General features: G+C 38.1%; 1 protein-coding gene across 8 annotated transcripts in view; it reads right to left on the bottom strand.

The window, feature by feature from the left end:
* RAPGEF6 (Rap guanine nucleotide exchange factor 6) overlaps positions 1-25,874 on the bottom strand; it is a 125,089-nt gene that overhangs the window by 16,752 nt on the left and 82,463 nt on the right. For 3 of the 8 annotated variants that reach the window (XM_083799228.1, XM_083799224.1, XM_083799231.1), the window contains 18 exons: positions 25,243-25,379; positions 24,087-24,245; positions 23,377-23,529; positions 22,692-22,856; positions 21,246-21,353; positions 20,684-20,887; positions 19,812-19,920; positions 17,642-17,885; positions 17,178-17,335; positions 16,113-16,127; positions 13,848-14,088; positions 12,310-12,693; positions 10,078-10,289; positions 9,080-9,203; positions 7,072-7,095; positions 4,249-4,469; positions 1,701-1,892; positions 317-451 (listed from right to left, as the gene is read on the bottom strand). In XM_083799228.1, the coding sequence (XP_083655354.1) occupies positions 317-451; positions 1,701-1,892; positions 4,249-4,469; positions 7,072-7,095; positions 9,080-9,203; positions 10,078-10,289; positions 12,310-12,693; positions 13,848-14,088; positions 16,113-16,127; positions 17,178-17,335; positions 17,642-17,885; positions 19,812-19,920; positions 20,684-20,887; positions 21,246-21,353; positions 22,692-22,856; positions 23,377-23,529; positions 24,087-24,245; positions 25,243-25,379 (2,985 nt within the window). The remainder of the gene's footprint in view (positions 1-316; positions 452-1,700; positions 1,893-4,248; positions 4,470-7,071; positions 7,096-9,079; positions 9,204-10,077; positions 10,290-12,309; positions 12,694-13,847; positions 14,089-16,112; positions 16,128-17,177; positions 17,336-17,641; positions 17,886-19,811; positions 19,921-20,683; positions 20,888-21,245; positions 21,354-22,691; positions 22,857-23,376; positions 23,530-24,086; positions 24,246-25,242; positions 25,380-25,874) is intronic. The other 5 variants (XM_083799229.1, XM_083799226.1, XM_083799230.1 and 2 more) reach the window with 3 other exon arrangements.

Below are 25,874 nucleotides of genomic sequence, written 5' to 3'. Positions count from 1 at the left end.
TGGGTGTCAAAGCACCTAAGACCTATTGGGAATTCTGTCAGAAGCACTTAAGCTATTTTATTGAAGTTATTCCACTCCTTACACATTAGGTCACTTTTAAAGCTAAAACATATAAACACTTTGGAAAATAATGTCTATTATTAATTGACAGAAATGCAGGGCTTTATTCTTGATATGAAGTAACTTAATTACTGTCTCTCTTACATGTAATTACCAAGGAATGTTCCACACACTGTCACCCTGTTTTTTGTAGAGCACTGGCACAAGCTGCTCAGACAGATGCTGCACACTGTGAGCACTGATGAAGCACACGTACCTTTGCGTGGAGAGCCCTGAGGAGAAGCCGGTGGGCTGGAGTGCAAAGAAGATGCCATGGACATAGTGTCTTCTGTCTGCTTCTTAGTACTTACTTCCTCAGATAAGCTTAATGACTTCTGTGGAGAACCTGTACCTATAACAACAATGGAATCATTTACTACGTATTATTCTTTTTTCAAGTTAGCAATATCTGTGGCCACAAAAACATCATCGTGAACAATCACTGAAGTATTCAACAAAATGGGAACGGATGCTTGGATGAATTCTGCATGCCATGATCACCGATGCTGCTACTGCCAGCTGCTCCACTGAAATGTGTTGAAACATCCACAACTGGAACCATCCCAACAGATACTCTCGCTGTAGTTCTGACAAAGGACTAAGAACTGTATAAAGCACAAAGCTTGGAAGAAAACCTTGCCCATGACACTGTTGGGACAGCGCTAAAAATAATTTTCGTCATAGCCAACAAACGCATTCAAGATCTTCTGAATCAGGAGTTCTTAAATCAGTACTTGCAGGCACTATACAAAACACAGCACGATTAGCAAAACCAGTTTACCACAGTAATTAGCAAACTGATAATTCGGTATCTTTTGCTATCTTGCAGAGGACGGTGGTAAAGAGTTCATTAAAGTTCTCCGTTTGCTGTATTAACACTGAACACTTAACATAAGAGAATGAAGAAATACCTCTCAACAAAAATTCTGGAATATATCAAGATGCACAGGCTTTCAAGAGGAGACTTGAGAATAAACAGTAACTACAACCACTGTTGTAACACATATGCTGGAATAGACTTTTTTCTATAACTATTTTAATGAACATTGATGCTCAGCGTATCATAGAACCATTTCCTATCATTTACTAACTGCAACTAACTTTATTTAATAACCCACCATTTAAAATAACCTTACCTTTTAAATGACCCAACAGTTATGCAAATACACCAAAAGCATTTTAATGCATAATACTGCTTTGCAACTGGCAAACGTAGAAACAAAAGAGCTCACTAGGAACAACTAATAACAAGTGCTTCTCCTTTTGACAATAAGGTTGTTATAACTGTGTTCCAGAGCTTAAAATATTAAATGCATTTGACTTGTTGCAATAATTTCATCGAGAAGTATCATACTTCATTTTGTCATGAAAATAAACTAACTATGCTATTCTACTCAGCTGAAGCATGATCTCTTTAGAATGTAGGAAAATAGAGTAACAGACTTAATGCTGTATATCTGGCCTGTTCAAGAGAGATAGTAAGATCACTTTAGTTAGAAATCTAAGTCATTTTCTTGAATGATTAACTGAGATACATGCATAAAGAGGTCTCAAATAATCCACCCAGCTACAAACAGTTCCAGATAGCTGAAGATACTCACTGAATGTGACATGATCCTTTGTCAGTCCCTTCTTTCTACTGGGATATAAGTTCACAGTTGGAACCTGAAGAACTTGACTCATTCTGTTTTGCTGATGCTGATGTGCTTTAGTGGTTTGGCCGATTGATCTCATGGGTACTGGAGACATTTCGGAGGATTTCGCCCCTCTTCTCTCACTTAAATTCTTTGTCACTGTAATGGAAAAACTGGACGTAAATATCTTGCACTTTGAACGGCAGGATTATTACAGTTATTCTAAGTACCAACAGTCAAAAGCAACCATGGTATGAAGCAGACAGAACGTTCAAAATGTTTTGTATTCCAAACATTCCTAGCTTGTTGCACTGAAGAGACAGGTGCATGAAATGACATTAACCAAACTGAACTCTCTGAAGTGTCAGAGAAGTACTTCATCCAAAGACAAAAATATGATTTATTTCTACTACAATTAAATTCCATATTTTAAATGCTTGTATGTAGGGCACAAAAACTTAACAGCAATATCTCCTTCAAAATTACGTAATGCCACAGAAGGGAGAAGGAATGGTCGCTTTGCATCCAGCATCAAACCTTTCACTAGGTGGCACAATTGATTTGCAACGCAGGAAGCTGATTCAGTTTCTACTTTAATTACACTGCAATTAATAAACTCCGAAGTTAAGGCCATCTGACTTCCCCTTAAATTATCTTGGAAATGTGTGGATTGCAGATTAACCTCTGCTCATTGTTCCTGCTAGCAAAGGTAGGAGAATTTCACTTCTGAGATAAGAGTGGGCAGCTGTACACCTCCTACTTTTCTGAACATGAGCAGAAAAAGTTATCTGCACAAAAACCATCTGCAAAACTACGTACCAGGATCCCTGACTCAAATCTACCCCATCAGAATTTATATATATAATGTGGGCAAATACACCACGTGCAGAGCACCTCCCCCTGGAACATTATATTTCTCCAGCTTCAATGGAAAAAAAATCACAAGGAAATGCTCCCCCATGCTCCACATCCATTCCCCATTCTTTCTGCTAGCTCTGCAAATTACATACTTATCAACCTTCCCCCCCCCTTTTTTTTTAAATAGGTACTTTGATAATATGACTTTCTTCTATATTTACTTGCAAGTACATTTAGCCTTCATTTTCCTTTTTTGAAGCTTAAGAAAAAAAAAAAAAGGACTTGATTTGCTTAACTGCTGGAAGTAAAACAGTCAATATATATTCTCAGATTTTAACTTCCAAATACCTATGGCTAGCACTGTACGAACAATATTTATTTAAATCATATGTGCCTAATTTAAAAGAATTGAAAAATAACCTCATAACATTTATATTCGTCTCCTGGGCACAATACAACCACCTGTTATGTATTCACATATATCATCTATTAAGAATTCATCCTGGCATGCTTTGTTTTTTCTACAGCGGGAAAAAAAGAGTGCATAAAAACACCATTACATATCTTCCATTACCTACGTAGCTGAACAGAGCACGAGAAGCATACCTCTGTCAGCATATAGATGCCTTGCATCTTCCTATTCAGAGCTATCTGTGATGTCCTGCGACCTCAGGCATAAGATCCGTGTGAAAACACGATTTCACATTTTCAAAAAGGGAATTAAGTATGGCCTTTTCCTATATCACTGCTATTTAAGAAGAAATGCATAGGGAGGCACTTTGGGAAATAACAGGAATTTGCACTCCTAATACTGAATTATGGAAAGAACCTAAAACCTTATCTTCAAGATGTCGTCATCTATTCATGATCTTAACTTATCACAGATAAAATGGTATTTGAGGACAAAAAGGACTTAAAATGCTGCATTTGTACATCAGACAAGCATGAAACATTATTTTGATTAGTAAGGTTATTACTGTTCTATTTTGAGACAACTCCATGGTTGGGGCATTTGAAAATCTTTAAGAACCAAAATAAAATGAAATTACCTCTTCTCAATTTGAAATAAGAATTTACTGCACTGTGTAAGAGAGCAGATAATAGTTTTAGTTGGACAGTTGCACAGAACTTCAAATTATGAAAACTGTCCTGCTGTAGTCCTCTATTTTTGACTGTCAAGCCATGTCAATCCCACAGTCAATACTGACTTGACTTCTGCTTCTCAGCAATCTTTGTTTATTCTAAGCTGTAAGTCATTGCAGTTTATATTGATTTTGTCTCTTTTCATTTTCTTGCTGTTCATATGGTAAACGTTACTTTTATCCTTCCTAATTCTGTACAAGGACAGCAGGGCAAGAAAATAGCTAACGTACTATTGAATTCCCTTCCAGACTGCTAAAAAGACACGGAGTTTAAGAACTAAAGGTCAAAATAAAAAAAAAAATCATTGAAGTTTTCTGAACTCAACCAAGATCAGAATATAAATGCTGGCTTGCTGAAACCATATTAGTTAAGATATGAATTGACAAACAAGCTATTTTCTAGAGCAATTTTTCTTGAAGGGAGAAGAGAAAGTCTTAAATGGGTGTTTCTAGGGAAGGAACAACATTTTCACCGATTTGGTGGTAATGCCGCCCTTACACATCACTATACTTACGAGTGCTATACGCGGGCTCACACTGAAGTGACAGAATTTGGATCTTTTCTTCATCTGTCTCCACGTTCAGGTTGGACAAATACTGCTTCACCTTCCTCGCCATCTGGGCGTCCTCGTACAGCTTCTTGGCATTGAGCAGCGAGCTGCGCCGGGCTCGCTTCTTGTGAGCGCCTCCCTGCACATCCAGCATGTTTGAGTTCGTGCTGCCCTGGCTCAGAGACCTAGAAAAGAAAAGAGCAAAGCGGTCAATTTTTGGCTCTCGACAGCATCGAGGAGCTTAAGTAGCACACCCCAAAGCAGATTAATAATCTTCAGTTAGGGCTAGTGCATGCTGATGCAAATGAGTTAAAAAGATGAACAGCATTAAAACAACAGTTGTCTTAAAATGTTCTGGTAAAACTGATAGCAGCAACTGGAGCCTAGGAAAGGACTGCACATGAAAGTGTGGAACTAGCAAGAACGAGGCGCAACACTGTGTAAAGTACCCATTTTGCTCTGCTAATGAATCACAGGCTTGTTCTGCAAAACCCACGCTATTTCTCCAGACGGTAATAGTGGATAAACTTGACAACTTTGTTGGTTTAAGGAAGCTGGTACCCACTGTATGCTTCAGGCTTACGCCAGAAACTTCTTACAATCCAGCTGACTACACAAGTGAGTGACTACTGTAATCCTCTTAGAAAACTGAGCTTCTGACTATGCTTAAGTAAGGAAAAACTGTGTTAAATATGCAAAGTACATTTTGTTGCGCACTTAATTTCTTTCTCCAATTAAGTAAAAACCCCGCAGAAGAGCAGCTCATTAAAAATCGTATCCCAACAGAGGTCAGGAAGGCAGTGATGACATACATATACTCAGACATGTATAGACTCACACTTATGAAAGACAAAGCTCCTGAATACACCTAATTCTGAGCTGCCAATTCTATCAGCAACTGAAGCAAAAATAAATCAGTCAACTAAATCATTAATGCACATCAATTACTATTCATGGCTGTCACTCCTGTTCACATTGAATCAGTGACCAAACAATTGACCTTGATATAGTTAAATATACACATCAACTCTGCTTCAACTTTAAAAGTCATATGGCCACCTCTGTCCTAACCAATTTTATTTTATTTTATTTTAATAAATGGAGATCACAGAATTGACTTTATTTTCAAGGGCTAAATTCCTAGTAAGGTTACTTATCAAAATCTTGGGTGCATTTACAGAACCGTAAGTGTCAGACTAAACAAACTCCAGCAGAGAAGAACTGTAATAGCTAAGAGTTAGAATTAAACATATTGTTTGAATAAGCCTGAAGAATCAAACACACCAAATTTAAAAACAAAGAAATGGTGGAAGACACCTGCCTGCAATACTTTCTGAGACATTTAATAAATTAAACCAAGAGAAAATATAAGCTTAAAAACAGAGTGGAAATGCATAGCTTAATTAAATAAAAAGTTAAGACTATTGCAGGCAAAGAGCAAGAGATGGCACGATGGACTGTTGACTCCCATTTGAACCAAGGAGTCACTGATCTCCCCTACAGGTAACTATTATCTGTTCTATAGGAAGATAAATTATCTTTCTGTTAATGATATATGTATTTTTTTATTTCATATGTACACAGTTTCTTTTAAATCTAGACTTGACTTTTTGAATCATTTTCATTCCATTTTCCTTAAAAATAATTTATCACTGATTTGTGCTCACAGCAATCCCAAAGCCTAGAGATCACCAACCAAACTACTGGGAGGAAAGGCAGTGACAGCAGGACGGGGTGCTTAGAGGGGTCCAGGCGCTCTCTTTGAGAGCGGCACTGGGTGCAGGTGATCGCTGACCACCGACCACTGCTAGCCCAGCTCCCCCCTGGGGGCACCTACAGGATGCTGAGCTCGCTTCAGGGACTGGCATCCCAGCCGGCTCTCCCCTGTCCGCCTAGCACAGACACTGCTGCTGTCACCCTCACTGCTGGCAGGGTACGTCTGAGCCTGGGTGCTCGCTGCTGCTGAACGGCTCTGCCACGCTAAGCTTCCTCTGAGGCTTGCAAGGCAACTGCAGCAAGAGCAAACCACCGGGAGCATTCCTGCATCCGTCCTCCCTGCAAAATGCTGGCACGCTAAAGCAGAGCTGGCTTTAAACCAGATGCCCATAATAAGTAAAGTTTCAAAGTGCAAAGGCACATAGGCTGAGGAACACAGATAACAGGTCGTGTGCGAAAACACACATAAGAACGCACAAAATATTGCTACCATGTCATCTTAAAATCACTTGTTATATGGAAGTGTCAGCTACTTCACTAGGCAATCTTTTTACTCTCATTTGTAGTCATTTCAAGAGTCAATCCTCACACATACAAAACTTCAGTGAGGATTCTGGTGTATGAAATGTGAAATACATTTTAATATATACTAAAACCAAATAATTTGAAGCTTAAATTCAAACTTCAGAAGGGGAATTTATATATTATTATCATAATTCATCTTTACAGTTTAAAGTGCGTAATGGCTTAAAACTTTGTTACATGTAAAGACCGCATTATTTATTTCCAAAAATAGTTCGCCTTCCAGTATAACTGCACAGCAGCTTTTTTCTTTATGCAGTAAGCCAAAACGCAAAAAACTTATCCAGCACACAGAAGCAACTCAGAATCTTTATAGCTGCAGTACAAAATTGACTGTAAATCCCTTATTCCTGTTTTCCAAAATATATGTATTGCAGGGTTAATAAAATGCATGCTGTATTTCAGGTGCATGCACTAACGAGGAGGATGCAGTATGTTAAGAGTTGCATAATCTTTATTTATCTTAGTTGCATTCATCTCTACACTTACCCCAAACTTCTCCACCTCTTCTTCCTGTAAGCAAGAGCCATATACATTGAAGCATGTATTTGAACAGAAAAGCACAGGAAAAAAATAAAACAGTTGAGAGTCAGGAAGAAAGATGTAGACAGGAAAGAACAGAAAAGAAAAGATCTCTATACAGCAAATTCTTCTCACACAACAACACAATGTTTTTATGGAATGCAAGGACAGGACTCGTTCAAACACTTCAACATGGAAGAACATCTATCAGTTTTTTGTTTATTTTTAAGTTTAAGCTCCGAATTTAAAAACCAAACTCACGTTAAATATTCTTGTTAAGTATGTCCCGTAAGTCAAACTCAATTTTGATGGAGCAAGCAAAGGCTTTTTAACTTATTCATATTGTAGAAAATGCAATTACATTAACGTATTATATGCATTAGGACCACAGTAAATGTATGAGAAATCATCAGCATTCGAGTTTATGATGTTATTTTCTCTTGACTGCTTGCTGGAAAACAAGCTGTTTGCCAAATACCCGCTGAAAAACTAGATGCTCTATATTAATTGGTAATGAACTTGTTAGCAAGTCTCATGTTACCACTAACAAACATCTTTTCTTGTTCATTTTTAATCTTCTTCAAAAACATTTGTTGCTGCTTCATAACACAAACTGATAGATCAAACACCAGAGGCAATGAAAATGAATATAAATGATGAAAACATGGAATTATTTTCTTTTAATCTTTGGCACTATCGCTAGTATTAGATGCCTATGCATTTTATGCCAGTATGTACATTTTAAATTATGGTCATTAAAATGTCTTCTGTAATTCTGAAAAAGATACTAAAGGGTAACTATTTATTTACTGCTGAACTCAGCTAATGATTAGATTTCATTAGGTCTCAGAAGGTGGAAAGAGAATCAGGGAAGTCTATTTATAGATCAATTTCACGTTTTCTAAAAAGCAACCATAATTTACTGATAAGGAACTTTATAATTTTATGTTAAAAGGGAAGTTTGGGTAGTTCAAATACAAGAGCATGAAGGTGACCCTCTGCTTTGAAGGGAATCCATCTTTAAACAATGTTAACAAGGGATCTGTTATTTTTGCCTCATACTTCCATCTGACCAATTTTAATCAAAATTCTTATGTCTGCCGATAGCCAGCCCTGAAAACAAAAACCAAGCAGGATTCATTATCATCTGGGAATCCTGACCATTAGAAGACCGCAGGGAAACTGCCTCTGTCTCCAGCGCAGACACGCTAAGAGGCTAACAGGCAACTCGAAAGGTTATCCTGCCGTTTTTCCACGCAGAAGCTGCAGCGATTCACGGTCCCCAGCTCCCCATTTGGGCTGCACAGAGGTGGCATCGGGATCCTACACAGACACGATGGGGCCGCTGGTGCTTTTACTTCAGCCAGAAGGAAGCAAAACAGATCCAGGAAATTACTTAGTTCCACTAAATATAATCTAGAGCTAATCACCATCAGATTAGAAGTCGTGGTGCTTTTACTCTGCAGTTTGTTAACACAGAGCCTGATGATATCACGAATCAGGAAAAAAAGGAAAAATTAAGACAAGAAAACACTCTCCACCTGCTTACAGCATCAAGATACAAAACGTTATGTAGGTGGAGCAAGCTGTGCTTCAAATAAATAAGTTACTTTTTTTTTTTTAGAAATACTTTATCGTTGAATTTTTTTTGTTGTTTTAAAAGCAACACTTCAGATTTATATATGGGTGATTTCTGTTTCGTTTATATATGACTTTCATCTGATACTACACCTCTCCCAAAATTCTACTGATTAATATTTTATTGAGCCTTTTCTCCTTTGCTTTATGAAGGCAAATTGTTTTAGTAGTCATTAAAAGTAACTCCTCGGAGCATAATTTGATAGATTTTGGTTCTGATGGTCAATGTCAATGGTATGTTACACAATGAAATACTAACAGAACAATGCACACGCAAACCCAGATCCCTACCCACTCTGAGACACCTTCAGTCCTACTAGCTTTCTAAATTGCACACCTTTGTCTGAACATTACGGCCGGATCCATGTTTGCTGAGGTCATTCTGACAACTTGGCGGATTTCTTTGGCAATCATCCTGAGTTTCTCGAAATTTACCAGGCCGTCCACTTTAGAATCATTTCCTGCGTAATTAAACACACACAAAGAGTAAGAACACATTTTTCTTTTTTTTTTTTTTTTATGGGCAATGTGTTTCTGGTCTCCCACATTAGCCTTCCTCCCTCCCTGCCAACGAGACTGCTTTAGTCAAAAGAGCAGGAAAACAAGAAACTTTGGCAAAACACAAATGACAGTCAGGCCCACTCACACTATCCAGCATTGCTTTTGCTAATCTATTTCTGAAATAACACATATTAGTGGGAGGAAAGAGGACCACATGAACTATGCCCAAATTCATTGACTTAGATGTTAAAATCACATAAATAAAACTGACATCAACAGCATTCACTTGATGCAATTAGTTCAAATAGTTCTGAAAGATCAAAACCAAGAATATGGTATAGTTGGGAATGCTTCACCTTAACCAATTGTGAACACAACTCTGTGTAAGGAACAAAAAACGAAATGTTTAAACAAAACCCCTTGAAAACGCTGAAAGCAAGAGTAGGAGGTGTTATATCATCGTAGCTGTCTGAAAGCCACAACATAGAATGAAAACCTAGAAACACTGCAGCAACAAGTTTTTGTAAGAGAAATACATTTCTTTGGTAGTGTAATTACTAGTAGCACGCTCACCAACTCCTTCATGCTAAACTTTATGATAGCGATTTAGCACTGCTTTCAAAATTTTAAAAACACACAATTTTAATTTTTGTCTGGGATCAGTCTCTTCTATTATGCACCCAATTATATTTCATTTTACTCCTAAAAGGGATGCATCAAAAGCTCCGCACCAACAGCACCTTTCTTTTAGGCATTTGTTGAATCAGGGAGCAGTGAAGAAAGGGCTAAACGCATTCAGTGCCTGGTTTATTATTTCTCCATGTTTGACATTACCTTCATGTAGAAATGTGATATCCTTCTTGACAACAGGGAAGAGCGGAATAATTGGAGGCTGCATGCTCTGACTGCTAAGGATGTTGCGGTATTTTGCCATGTTTCGAGATGGATCAAAAAGATCTTGAAGGTCTCTGAGGTGCTTTTCGTACTTGCTCGGTAACTTTTCCCAAGTACCTCTGAGACGAGCTACTGGAGCTAGATTTAACCCGCTGCAAGGCAGACACATTTCATTATTAGCTGGTAGTGGAATCAGTCATTCCCTTTGGTAAGGAAGTGAAGGGTTGTGGGGGCTTTTTTTAGAGATTAAAAACAGTTTTCACAAGGTTAACTGAAAGCTGGGTGGATGCCAGGTTGCAAGTTCATCACAAAAACACTGCTGCTCACTCTTGTGAGCAAGCAAAAAAGAGGACTGTAAAAAGTGTGACTGTTCCTTATTCACAAAGTACGACTTTCAAGTCAGCTTGCCAAAACAATCCCTCTATAACACAGCGCCAATGCCCAGTTAATTTAAGAACCACTTCTCTCCTGTAAAAAACATATACCTCAATAAGGACAAAAAGGGTGAAAAATTAATGAGGTGAATACATGGCTGCTGTAGCAAGTGGAAACAGTGCACAGCTTATCCCAAGCAGAAGCGGAAAGATTTAAGAGGAAAATGCTTGGAGCATTTATAAATGAGCACCGATTGAAGGCATTATAACAAAGTGTAGCATATCTGCTACTTTTAGTTCTCATTAAGTAATAACATCCACAATTCGCTTGCTGCAGTAAAAAAAAGCTACATCCACCCCCACCATAATTTGTTACCAACTTTGCCCAAGAAATTTGGTAATGATTGCAAAGTCCCTGTAGCTGCAGCATTGGAAAGTGATAGTCTCCAGCATTCATTATCAAACCTAGAATCATACAAATATTGAATTTACTGTTTTAAGATTCTTTTTTCTCATTTTGAAAGCTTCAAAAACTTATTTTGTAATTGATTTTTTTCCATAGAGTTCTCCCCGTGCTATTGTAAAGTCACAAAGCCTTCTCTCACATGAAAAACCTACCATATGCCCCCACAGCTCCTCTTACTTATTAGGACGGTATCTTCTTATTTCACAAAACACATGGCATCAGTTTAACATGAAATGCAAGGCAGGAAAGACAATCCCTGTGGCAAACACTAGCAGAAACATATTCCTCTGGAAATATGGGCAAAACAAAAAGCTAATCCATTTGCTGTTTTTTGACCAAAGACCACTTCAGTCACAGCATCACGAGGCTGAACTCAGGAGGAAGAACAGCCATTTCTCCACATACAATAAACCACGAGAGCTTAGGAAGCAGGGAACAGAAATTGCACTCAGTATCCACGTTTGCATTCACCAGGTAATGAGTAGCCACAGCCCTCGTGGTTGCTTGTACAGTACCTTTTAAGGGAATTTATTAATTCTTTACTGTATAACTAAACTAGCATCATTCATTACACTGGCTAGACATGGAAGAAGATATTATAAAATGGTATTTGCAAAGACAGTACTGGTGCTGGGATACAGCATGAATCCAAATCTCTGTCTGATGAATCACTGTGCTTTTTCTTTTTTTTTTCTTTTAATACAATCTGGCTATCACATAATTGCAAATAAAGGAAATGTCGGACTCATGCTGTTAAAGTCAAAGCAGCAGCATCTAGCATAAATCAGAAGAGAAAGTCTAAGCGTGCAAATGAAGAGAAAAAATAGAGAAGCAAGCAGATGACTGGAAAGAATGAGAAGGAAAATTAAACTAAAACAAGACTGATTTGAGGAAGTCCTTACAATGAAAGGAAGAAATAAAATAAATCTCATCATTGCAGATATGACTCAGTGCACACTGAAAAGTAACAATGAGAGAAAAAAGGGAAATTGGTGCCAGAATCATAGAAAATGGCAGCAACTTTCAAGCAGGTCCCTGAAGTTCCTCAAACAGCACTTTTGTCCAAATCTTCTCTTTCCCTGCGACGTGATAGTTAAGGAAGAGACAGTCATGTGAGCCACCGCAATGAGCCTGACCTTCAGAGGCTGAGGAAGGAGAACGCAGTGACAATACATCTTTTTGTCCAAGCATTTTGAAAAGCTTGGCAATTCTCTCAAAACTACCCAGCACCATCGGTAATATGTTCAAGATACACTTTTTTTTTTTCAGTTTAGATCAACAAAATTGCTTGTGACACCAGAAATCAGATCTGACAAATGGGAAGTACTTTACCTTATAACCGCAAACATGGAATTGAAGTTCTTGCATTCTCGACAGTGGAGGGCGATTTTAATGAAATGCTTAATAATCTTCATTCGTTTGAGTTGGTTGGGCTCTGCTAGAATTTCCATGGCAACCCAGAACGTCTCCTGATTTATGACATCCTCAAACTGCTTCAGGTGAGCATTTCCTGTTTTGGAGTCCAGCTTATAGAGGTCATCGATGTATTCCGTAGGCTCGATGTTACGAAATAATTCAAAGTCTCTCATGGAAAGCTGAGTGGCGACCTCGATGGTGCTGAGCTGGAGGAGGGAGATTTGACTCTCTCTCAATAGCTCTTGGGCATCCTCATCTGAGCATAAGGTCTCGGTCTCCATATTGTTTTTTAGATAATACCTATGAACAAATGAGTTGCAACAAAATGTTAGAGAGACTCTTCAGAGGGTTTGTGAGCACGACGACATTGAACCATAGCAATCAGCCCGGATATTACTGGCACCACAGAGGTGTTCACGTAAGAGCATTTCCACCTCGCTGACATTCGAGAATAAGAGGCTAAGACAGAGGCAGAAAGGGACAGCACAACCTTTGTATTTCAGCTTTTATAAAATACCACCATTTCTGAAGTAAAAACCGCATTCTCCAGCACTTCGAAAGCTGTTTTAGTCTACTTCCTCGCTAATGTTTTCTATGCCATGCTCAGTAACATGCTGCAGTTTTCACCTTCAGAAAAAAGTCAGTTACTTTTCCATTTGTAAATTTAGCAGTAAAATAACATTTTAAATGCACGTTAGTCTTGAGAAATCTCTCGTTAATGTATTTCTCCATTTCTTACACAAATTCAGTGTGGTTTCTCACATAAATTTGTGTGACATATTAATATTTACATGAAGCTCACACTATTCAGGAAATGAAAATGTAGCTGGAAAATTCATTTGCATGGTCCAAAGCAGTTCACTTTCAGACACACAGAAGTTTATTCCTCATAAATCTCTCTGTTGCCTAGCAAAGACAACTAAAGATTTTTTTTTCACTGTAGTAAACCTTTTTCTGGTATGGATCAGGACATCAGATAAAGCTGAAGCACTTTACATTTCTGAAAACTTTCATAACAGTTTACATAGAAATGGAAGAATTTATCTCAGGTTAGTATCAGTTCATTGCAACATGACATCATTGAGAAATTAATTGTATGCTTTAATCCTGAAGTACACATGGAAAGAGTCAGAAGAAATACAAGTTTTCTTTTTAAGTGTAAGCCACTATATATGTTATCCTAACCTGTTGACCTTAGTTGTCATCAAGAGAGCTTGCTGTAAAGTCAGGGAGGAGTTTTTGCATATGGAGAAGGAAGGTGAAACAGGAATGAAAGAGGTGAAGGGAGAGTAAGTCACTGACATTTACTTGTCTGTTCTTAATAGATACCTGCCTATTTTCATTAAAACACTGCTCATTAAAACATCATTCCCCAATGTTTCTTTTGGATGTTTCCGTTCTAAAAGGCAAAGTCAAATAAATCCAAACTGAAATCAAAACAAGGGTGCCTTTACCGTCCATTGAGTTGAATCCTGTCGGCTAATTTTGAGAATTGATCTGGAAGTCTCCGCTGTTTGATGACTCCCTCGGGGCTGACGGACACTTCGCAGAGGGAATAAGTCTCCGGGGCTCCCGTCAAGTTGAATTCGTGCACTGCGTGACTCACGACCTCCTTCGCTGTAGTGTCTTTGCTGATGATAATGTAACAGCTCTGCTGATCTGCTTTGAAAACTCTTATTACTTGGTCTGGAATGTCTAAAATAACAGAAAAGCACCTTTAACATATGAACCACTGTTCCCGTGAAAAGACAACAGGTCATTTTCTCTATTGCTTGATAAATATTCATTTAAATAAACACTTTTTTCAACAAAATTTGAATGGAAAAAGAGGACTTCTCTCTGCAATTCCACAAGTGAACTTACATATTAGCTTATTACCACAACGCACAAGACATCTACATGTCATATTACTGTCCTGTACGCTGTCCCTCCCAGCGTGTCAGAAGATTTGGAAGCACCGTTCCTGTTTGGCTCTTTTGTCTTTGTGTGATCCAGGACCGACACAAGTGCCCCGAGTGCTCCTCCTGGGATCGGGAAGCCGTTGAGCACAGACGTGTGCTGTGGGCAAGGGAACGCGGAGGAGAAGGGAGATTTGGTTGCTTTCGCATCCAGCTGTAAACTTGCTCTCTCAACCTGAAGAAACTAAACTAAGCTGCTGCCAGCAGTTAATTCTTTTGCTAGCACACTTATTTATAACACATTTTATGAATTATAAATGCGTCAGAGAACAGCTTTATCTGGGGCATCCTACATCAGGAAACAAATATCTAAAGAAACACACATTTAGTTTACAACTCGATGCTTGGAAATAGTTATCTCCATTAGAGTTATTACAGAAGATTTGATTCTCAAAACCCAGCTGACCAGGGGAGAACAAGTTGTCAAAAGTCAGGGTGCACGCTAAGTAAAAGCTCATGGGAACACAATTTTTTCCCCCCATAAAATCTGACAACTAGACATTCATGGGTTTTCTGCAGAACTGAAAAGGAGGAAGGCTCTCACCAAGCCCTCAGCCACATCCTCCAAGCTTGCAGCTATTCAAAAATCTATGTCTGAGGGGAACGTGTCATTAAGTCCCGTATCAGAGATGCCCAGGGCTATTGTAGAGGTCTTGGCTGTAATAACAGCCCTTCCTTCTCCCTGTTATTTGACCAGCCTTTAATAACCTCAGTGCCATGCCCACAGACTGTGGCTAGCCAGGCAGGGTACCAGAGGCCTTGGGGAAGGCGATGGGAAGGCAGACCCTGCCCGAGGGGACCAGCACCCTGGGGCACACTGTCCTGTGCTGGTGTCAAGCTTTACACTGAAAAAAATATCTGACTGAAAACTAATTCTACTGTTTCATTATTATGACTACCACATATGGTCATACCAGAATAGTCACATTAATGGTCTGGGGTTAGCTGATGTGAATGGGGGCAATAAAAGGGGAAAATAAGCGTTACACGCTCATTTCAGAGTGAAAGTGGAGAGTGATACACTGAATAATTTGGGAAATGCCTGCACTCGTAAAAAAACATCAAAAATTAACAGAGAGCCAAAGCATGTATACCATGGTATTAACATACCTAAAGATCAGAACACACTCAAGTTTAATGCCAAAACTGCAACATAATACGTAATTTGGAAAGAGAAAAAAAAAGAAATCACCATGCAACCAAATCATAGCGTATCTTATAAGTACCAGGTTACAGAAACTCGTATGACAATCACGTGCCCATCTTTAGGGTCTTTTCTTTTAAGCAGGTAAATATTAGTAAAACTTTCTTTTCTACACATGATTCAAGTCATGGCTACAATACAAAACACATTTCCAGTTTGCATGCAGAAAGTTTTAGTTATACAGAGTCCAACAAAACAACAAACTAAACCTCAAGCTACATTATCATCCAAAACTTCAATTTCTATAAAAGGGATGTAGCAATTTCATTCTTGTAAAGCAAGGTCCCAGCGAGGTAACCTGCCAAAGGTCATTCAGTGGGTCAGTGGCAGAAATGGGAATAAAATGCAGGTATTCACAGCCTCAGTCCAGCAGCCTGACATGAGATTACAGTGCCCATAAGGTGAACCTACAGACTCCTTTTATTAAAGGGAAGGCTACAGGGCACATGACTACCTAATGTCCTGACAGTATAACTACATCAATGCAACATGTTAGGTCTAATAGGCAAGCCATGCAATATTAAGGTCTTCAGGATGCCATACATCAGGATACTTACAGTAAAACCCAACAGCTGCAGGCAGAAAAGAAGAAAAAAATTGTGTCAACACCAAATCAAGACTTAGATGTTTACAAAACTTATCAAGTATATATTACATGGTCAGAAATAATTTGGTTTTCTCTGCTGTTCAAAAATGACTGTATACTTGTTCTAGGAAACTTGAAGTAAAGGTAAGGACCAGTTATCCACAGCTCATATTATGCAGTAACTTGTATAGCATTAAATGAATATTCTTAGAGAACACACATGAGTAGCTCACTCATGCAGACAGCAAGAAACTGGATTTGCAGGAAAAAAAGGAACTTATTTGCTATGGATATTTATGCGTTTGATAGGATATATTTGTCCCTTTTAAAGGGGAAATCTGCAAGTTTACATAAACATAAGTCGTAGCCAGAAGGCACTTTACAAAATACATAATTATGCATAGAACTTACATCTGAAATAGGGAAACATGATTCTGACTTTACATGTTTACAGGCAGCTGCATATAACAAATACCTCCTGCAGCCACCCCATAAATTGTGTTCCTACAAGTACCAGCAATGGAAGCCCACACTACAAATCTCAAAACACTTGCCAGTTTTTCAGACATACAACTGAATGAACTTAATGTCTGTAAAACACTAAAAATTAATAATGCTGTGTTGGTACTGCAGTTGTTTTATTCTACCTGCCATACTGCTTGAAATAAATATTCAAAGAAGGTGGATGGAGAAGTCAAATCACCAGGACTGCTGATATTGGGCAAAGATAAAGCAAGACAGGCGCAGAGGAGGACAACCTGCTTCCACCAGAGCTCTGGTAAATCAAAGATACTTATAGGTGGCAAAACACATTTCTTTATAAAAAGAAGCTAGGCCTCACATTACAAAAAAGCAGGCAAGTGGGGTTTGGGCAGTTTGCATTTTCAGTGAATCACCAGTTTGGACCTGTTAGGAGCACAAGATAAAGAGGTAACCGCACTAAGTGTGTTTGAAGCTGGTAAAAAGATGCAACTCCACCCCGCAAACCAGCTGCCTTATAATTATCCTATAAATCAAGCTAACACTGCTGTTTTACCTGAAGGATTAGAGAAATCCAGGATGCTAGTTGTAGGCTGCAACAGGTCGGGGCTACTGGAAGAGAGCGTGCCCGGAATAGGCATGATGGCCAGGCTGTGCCGGCACTGCCGAGTCCCAACAATGCTGTCATCCTGCGACTGGCTCACGCTGCCGTCACTGCAAAACAGGTTTGTGTCGATTAGATGTGTGAAGATCCTTACATTCATCTCGGGATGAATGAATTTTTGAAAAGATAACGGCAGTCATGTTTTAATTACACATCGTAGATGGGCTTTCGAAAAAGAGAAGAAAGCGTATCTGATACTGTTCACTGGGAGACAAAAGATATTTTGGCCTTGTTCTGCAGTTATGGGTCAGATTTGCTGCATTTAAAATATAAGAAAAGCAGCGTAGACATGAGTGAAGATACTAAGCAGCTTTATTAAGGAAAAATTACCATTTGACCAGAAGAGTTTGACACACCTGAACAGTTTTGGAGGCAAGATGCTGAATCGAGTCTTGTCCAAAATTTTCCTGATTCTGTTTCTCCCACCAGATACAGTGTTTGCTTTCATTTTTTTGTTTCCTTTTTCACGGGGAAACATCTGTTCCACATCTCCAGGCATATCTGGGATGGAATAACGGTTGTTTTTCTTTTCTGCAATTTTTGGAATATGTGGAATTCCATTCTTCTCTTGCCCTATCCTGCAGAGCAGCTCTTTAAACACTGTAAGAAGAGATACAAACATTGTGATTTACCTTTGCACACTTAAAACTTTCACATTACATGCTTCTTTCCTCAAACCACGTACCCAAAAAAAAAGTGAACCAAAGAGCCCAAAACCAAAAACGTAATGTATTGCCAAGCCAGGCTCTGTATTACATTTAGTTTTGATTCTAAGGGTGTGGCTCTCTTCCCATTTAAGTTTTGCTCGTTTTGCTCTGGAGTTCCTTGGCAGAAAGTGTAACCCTAAATGTTTAATCAAAATCATGAACCACTCTGCATAGCAGGATTCTCCCAGCTACTTTTGAAATTAGCACATACCACAGCAAATCTAAGAGCTATTCTACCCTTCAGTAAGATCAATAACAAGGAACCATTCCGTTCACATCAATCAGCTCTATATATTTATTGATTTTTTTTGTCTGCATCTTTTAGGTAACAGAATGCAGACACTTCCTCAAGAACAACTTCAGGATGGACTGATGTTTCCTCCCCCACACACCTTTTTGTTTTAAGTAATACATAAGGTGCATCAAATTTCCTATTGCATTTATCAAGCTAAGCCAGTCTATTACTGACATTCCTAGAAGATGTAATTCTATGCAAAAAAATAGTCTTTGTTATTGTGTTTCTTCCCACAAATAAAAGGTAAAAACAAACTGTTCAGATTGGTTTACTAATGCATAATGTTTTGTTTGTTTTAAAATCTTTGTCAGAAATTTGTTATTTTCTGTTGAAATCATGGTACTGGGAAAATGCAGGGCTGTACAGAGCTGATTTCCAAGACGGTCCCTAGGAACAAGGCAAAAAACGGGTCTTTATCTATACTTGTAGTCAAATTGCATATTTCTATTACATAACACAGTTTATGGCTATAAGTCTTCACTATATAAATTCACATATAAGAATGGTGATTGCTCATTGTTAGCACCAGGCACTCGAAAGGACAGAATAATAAGTATTGCAGTTGAAAAAAAAGCTTTGAGACGTGAATTCATTAAAACCTATCAGAGAAATCATCTGGAAGTTTTATCAGCTAGCAGGAGAAGAGGTTAAAATCCACTTGCACATAACTATCACTGCCTTGGTTGCAGTAATGCTTTATTTTATGTTGTTTGATATTAGACTAGACCACTGATTACAGCAGTCTTATGCTTTTTTAGAATTATGGTAATAAGCAACCGCTAAGATCTTAGAACTTTTTAACCTGCACAGAGATAACCAGAAAATCATAAAAAGAAAAGAAAATCCATACAGAACAAGGGCAGGTGACCACAGGAAGAAAATAAGAGAAGGAAACCATCATTAGCTCTCAGATACAACTACAGAGGAAGAATCTGTCTTGTACATATAGTCTCGTTCTTTCTGTAGCTATGGTTATTCTGTTTCCTGAACAGGATTATGGAAAAAGAACAGATGGTTTGACTGAGATTTTAAAAGAGGTTTAATATGTTTATACTCACACTGACAATTAAAAGCTAACATTTATATACCATACCACTTTTTATATTCCCTTATCGATTCTAGATATAAAGGCAATTTGTCCTACCGTTCTTACAACCATTATAAAAAGTTTTATGAAAATCCAGTTTTACATTTTTGCTGTTTCTTGGCAAAATATTTTGGCCCAGATCCCTTGGCTCTGCATCAGCCATATCACATGAAGGGACACTAAAGCCGCTTAAGCAGTCATTTGAGGATTTCTCAGGGCGCAGAGAGCTGGCTATGCTGGCCTTGCGCCACCCAATGTGCAAGTCCTTGGCACACAAAAACGTATCCGAGCAAACGGAGGCACCATGAGGGGACTCCTGCACACGCTTTCACTTCTAGAGCAAGTTGGAAGAAAGCTGAAATCCTATTGCACTTCTGAAGCCAGAAGGACTGGAATTTTTAGTCACATACACAGGAAAACATGTAAGGTCTACTCACCAAAAATGTTTGTTTTTACGGTAATGGAGAGATGAGTATTGTTCCTCAAGATTTCCAGAGCTTTCACAAAGGTAATATTCTCAAAGTTCTGTCCATTTACTTCCATTATCTTTAAGAAGAAATACAAAATGAACTATTACAACAGCTGTCTATAATGAGTTACAACAGTTGCAAATATAAATGCGATAACACAAGCACATTATAAACTTTCCAGAAGTTATCATATCATATTTACAGTAGTTAGAGCATGAAAATATTCCTTGTAAAATCACGATTTGGATCACTTCAGTAACGCTGCATCCTGTAAACAAGCCAAGACCTCCATCGCTACCTGCCAACTACTGTAACCAAATTTATCTTCTGCGACAGGCACACCGTTCCTGCAGTTAGGAACTGCAACTCTAACAAAAGCAGCAGATCACCAGCTGCAGACCTGGTGTTATAACCAAAGGGCAGACCTGCACCTGCTGTGACCTGAGGCTCCACCAGCCTCAAACCGTGATGCTGCATGCTAGATGAGAAACCAGCCAACCAAACAATTTGATGGCTTCAACCTAACTATAACTCCTTTAAGAAAGTTTCCTGAAACAACCACAACTTGGTTTATTTTTCCACTCTGTATTTGAAATATTTCAAAACATTTCAAAAAACTATTTAACAGAAACACATACTTAACACACAAACCTAGAGCTGAACTGTGGTATCAAAATAGCGTGATGTATAGAGAGAGGGTTTTTTTGTTGCTGGTGGGGTTGCTTGTTTGGTTGTGTGTTTTTTTTTTTTTCTTTTTTTACTTTTTACAGTCATTTGAATCAGATTTTTTCTTTTTAAATCAAAAGGTGGATGTTTGAAATTAGCTTTGCTCTTTTTACCTGATCACCACGCTTAAGTCCAGCTTCTGCTGCTTTACTGCCCGTTTCCACGGTCTCTACAAAAATACCAAAACCCTTGTCACTTCCTCCAAGGAGGCTGAAAAAGAGAGGTGAGTCTCTAGAAGGCTTTTGCAAGGTAATTTGTCTCCATTTTGCCTTGGCAGCACAAGCAATATTCAGCAATCTGAGATGTCCTTTCATTTTCTGTAACATAGAAGACATAAAATGGAGTGTAATGTTTCTTTTATTAGAAATGGAGAAACAGTTGTTTAAAAAAATAAAAAGTGCCAGAAAAAGAAATTATGATCCTACGTATTCAAATCTTACTAAATAAACTTTGCATTACTGCAAAAGAGGACAAAGACGCACAAATGAGTGCCATATGTACTATTTTATAGGAGCTTTGTACCTAAAACTGTATTTAAGAAAAAATACACACATGTTAAAAGCAACCTATTAGCTGCTTTCATATAAACTAAAATGTGTTAATCCCTGGTAACACATCGGAAAATGAAAATGCATAACATCAGAAAGTGTGACAGTCACTCTTTTTTGCTCCTACCGTATTTTCCAAGTTCTTCTCGAATTCTTCCAGAAACCGAGTCATAGCAGGGTCACCTTCAAAGTCATTAAAATGGTTGTTCACCCACAGTAAGACCACTCTGGTAACCTGAAAAAAACGATGTATAGTTTTTTTTTTTTCTCCTATAGGGTTTAATCTATAAGCAAAGAAGAATACAAGGACATGACAGAATAACATATGACAGATTAATGCATCCGTTAACAGAAGCAGAAACCATTTGCACTTGAAATCATTTCCTGATTTCCTTTAGTTGTGAAGTCAAATGAAGAACTAAGAAACAAATATTTTTGTATCTAGCTGATTACATCACCTAGTACTTACTGGTGCAAAAATCTATCTTCGGTTATCTCTTCTTTATGCCATTTATTAAATGTATCTTTTTAAAGCATCCTAATTACCTCCTCTCCTAGGAAGTTTCTAGGATGTATGCTGTAATAGTAAAACAAACAAACAAACAAAAAGACCTTTCTTCCAATTTTTTTTTTTTTAAGTTAAATGTTTGGGTTGCTTTTTTTTTTATGTACTACAGAGTTACTACCATTCATGATAAAGACAGTCTGGCAACTATTTTATCCATCCATTCTATTTAAAAAAAAAAAAAAGTTAATCTGTAGCAGCTTCTCTTCTAAAAACAAGTGACTTCCTCCTTTATTTGCTAAGACAGTTTTTCTTTACTTTCCTTCTTTAAATTCCTGTTCTTAAAAAACAGTACTTGCTAAAATGTGCTGCATGGAAAAAGGGGTGAAGCAGTAACCATAGGAAAGGATCCCAGCAAATTTTCTCCACCATAAAAAAAAAAAGTGCTGTTTTGATAGTTTGAGTTTCTTTCAGCTCAAATCTAGAACATACAAAACTGCTGGCTAAGAATTTTACTGCCGTGATTTTCAACAAATAGGACATGAATACAAGTTCCAAGTTAGGTATATTTTTCACGCACGTACAGCTGCACAGAGTTGAACCTGGTTCTATTTACAGAAGTGTTTTTATCAGCTTCATCTGTCTTGAGCACAGTTTACTTCAAGTACACTTTGTAATAAGCTGCTCTAATAAAATGGGCTCAATACACTGAAAAGCTCTACAAAAGAAAATTATGGAAGACAAGCGTAATGCTGCTGTGAGAACAAAAGTAGTAAGTTCAAGAGATCACGAACACAATTTCTGAATTGCTGGTGGAAAAGGACTTCAGAGAGACTGGCATTTACATCTTAAAATTAAATAGAAAATAGTATTTACCATTCTGCAGAAGAAAAGCAGTGACAAACCTACCCTTGGAGAGTGCAGGATTATTCCTTGATATTACTAAAAAAATACTTGGCTTTAAATTAGTTCATTTAAAAATAGCTGCAGTATAACGCTAGTGATACGAAAAGGAATCGATTTGGAGAAATTTTCACTACAAATACTAATCTCTAGTCTCAAACCAACCTTATCCCTGAGGCTGTCCACCGTGAACCACTCCAACAGTTTATTTCCAACTTCCAAGGGGCTTGTTAGAAATGTTCTGTACGTTAGAAGGAAGTCTTCAATGTAAGTTGGATCCACAATAGAATGTTCTTCTATTAAGTGCATGATGAGTCTCTCAGGTGTTGCCTTAAAAATTAAATGCAAATAAAGCTGATATCTCCCATCACTACCTCTCTCTAGAGAGTACCTCAGCATAAAACCATGTGAGCAGTATACGTCTTTTTCAATTTTCAGTTTTATAAAAATGAAGGAAAAAAAAACTAACATATTTAAATCAAGTCTTCAAGCTTCTCCCAGACCAAATGTTTTGCATAGCTAATAATGGGCCAGAACAATCAGCAACATCCCATAACTCTGTTTATAATAAAATTTCAGTTCTTCTTCCAAATTACAAAAAAATGGACCATTACATAAGGACGCACAAGGAGTGCTCCCAAAACAAAACTCAATATATCTGACGAACAGGTCTTGCTGTATTAAAAGGGAGATGGAAGTAGATTTGTAGAATAATATAAATTCCTTTGAATTAAATCTTTGACGTAAGACAGACAAAACTGATCATGTGTTCTAGTTTATTAATAAATACAATTTTGGTTTTAAAGGTTTAATAGATTAACATTAACAGAAAGCGTGGGAAGAAATTCACCTTGATAACTATGTGTCCTTTTCTGGTTCCACTGCGGTCCAGCTCCCTGTGCTCCTTTACCATAACAATTTCTCCTTCTTCCTCGACTTTGTGAGTGTTTTTTTCCACGTGGTTCAGAATTCTCCAGTAGTCTTGCTGGGCTATACACACAAACTGCCCCCAGGCAACACATGATTGTTAATAAATGTTTAAAACATGCATGTAACCCCCTGCCCCATGTCTGCGCTTGCTTTGATGGAAACACCATTGCACAGCATTTGTTACCAGCCCCAGTCTATTCTGCTCAATTACATGAGAAAGTTGTAAATAGAAGACAATGGAACTGGTTACCATCTTACATTTCCAAAAGGTTATTCTCAATAGGTTAAACATATAGAGAACAAAATCTGCAAAAAGTGGAAATGTCTATTTTCTGCTTATCTGTTCTTACTGCACGTCAATCACATACATAGCATGACTAGGGTGGACTAAGATTACATTTCAGCACAAAGCAGAAGTTCCTGTTTCTCACACAATAGCAGCGTGAAATAAATCTCAGCTACTGAAAGAGGGTACAACTAATCTAACAGCAGCAGAGCTCGTGACCCATCAAATACCAACATCCTTTTCTCTGCTCCTGAATAAAGATCATGCCTTGAGATACAACTAGTCTGCTTTCTTTTGTTAGATGTTTAAAAATATGAGGTAGTTCTATAGAAATGTGATCTTACCTGACAATCATCTACTTTGGTTCTGACCACTCCATTCATATACTGTTTTTCCAGAGAGGGAGTAATCCCAAAGCTATTTCCCATACAGAGACTCTCACTCTTCCCATCAGGATAGCTGATTTCCACTGTGCCGTTTAAAATAACATACCAAGAATCGAGCTAGAGGGAGTAAAAAAGCAAATTTTAAAAGCGAAGCTCATTCAACAGCTTTCATAAGCTGTTCCAACACTCCTATCTCAGAAAGCCTTATTCTTGCAGTCTCCAGTTTGTTGCCACCACAGCTTTGCAACGTTTAATTCACTAGAAATGTGCACTGTAAGGCAAGCAATAAAGCTGAGTGAAACAAGAATGCTTTTCAGCATTCTTTATTCGTTTCAGTATTAACTCAGTAGGGAGCAATGCTGATGAATAGATTGCTTTTTAATTAGTGTGCTAATTGCTACAGTATATTCATACTATTTAGTGAGCATGAACACTCTTCCCCCACATGCCCACTTGGTCACTAACAGAGATTAGAGTCCACACAGTCCTCGTGGAGTGACGAACTGCTACAGACATTCCAGGTTTCTTGAACAAAGGACAGGGAAAGACTTCAAGGTAATGATTCAGAGTACCTACATTGGGAGCCTGACCACTTCTTTGAACATCTGAATGTGTAGAGAAACTGCTTCTAATTTAGACATAAAGGTCATAATTTGTTAGACCTGATTTGTTTAGATGTTAAGGTTATACATTGTTCAATGATACATCTCCATGTTGGTATGTAAAAGAAACTATATTATAACAAAAGAGTTATTTTACCAATGGAAATGATGCATTCTCCTGTGCTACAGGTAAAACCCTTATAAACAAACCCTTTTAGATATTAGCACTTAAACTGATAACAATCCACAGCATGAACTATAGAACGCTGCTGGTTTTGTCCGTCTCAACCATGCTGAAGTCCTGAACAGGGAAGTCCGTAAGATTCAGCCTGCATGTCACTAAGTGATGGACTAAGGTTTGAGGATTTTGGAAGTGAGTCATAGTAAGAGACAGACTCCCTAGCCTTCAGGTGCGGGAGTGGTGCAGAGAACATCTCCCGGCCCTCTCGCCCAGGTGCCCTCGCTGATCTTCTACCTTTGGCGCTCAAATCATGCTGTGTGCAGTTACTTACTTCTTGTCCGTCTTCAAGTATGATGGCTCCTGCTTGCTCTACTACTTCAAATATCATCACTGAGCAAAGTTCTCTTCTTACAGACATAGTCATGTTTGCAAAGGCCGGGAGTTGATGCATAAATTCCAATAATTGCTCTGTTAGACAAAGGAAACATTGGTATGAAGACTGCAAGGCCCTGGGGCTCCTTAGATACCTTACCCTCCCACCGGTATATTAAACCTCAGTTTAATTCACGGAAGGAATTGCTCAGTGGTATTACAATCCCTTTTAGTGCCTGCAGCTGAACGAGCCCAGTATGCGTTTTGTTGGCTCGGCAGTCCTGATCGGGCACTGCTCGACTCTTAGGGCAGCAATCTAGCTAAGTGTACAAGCACTTCAACTACAAACATTTAGGAGAACAAAAATATCCTTACAGTACACTAATTATAAGCTTGTTAAGAGCATGAAATGCTTTTCTAGAGTTTAGAGAAATAATCAGAAGTATAGCATAACCCAAATTTTACCATTAAACTAACATCAAATTCTAGTTAGACACTGCAATAAATTAATTTCAAGTGTTTTGCACAATTAAGCTTATCTAACTTATCTATACTCCAGGACTAGTACGTTCTCTTTGACATTCAGTGATT

This window comes from Anser anser (genome assembly GCF_964211835.1).
Source record: "Anser anser genome assembly, chromosome: 14".
Lineage (NCBI taxonomy): Eukaryota > Metazoa > Chordata > Aves > Anseriformes > Anatidae > Anser > Anser anser.
Note: the sequence above shows the minus strand (reverse complement) of the source record. Positions and strands in the feature narration are given on the sequence as shown.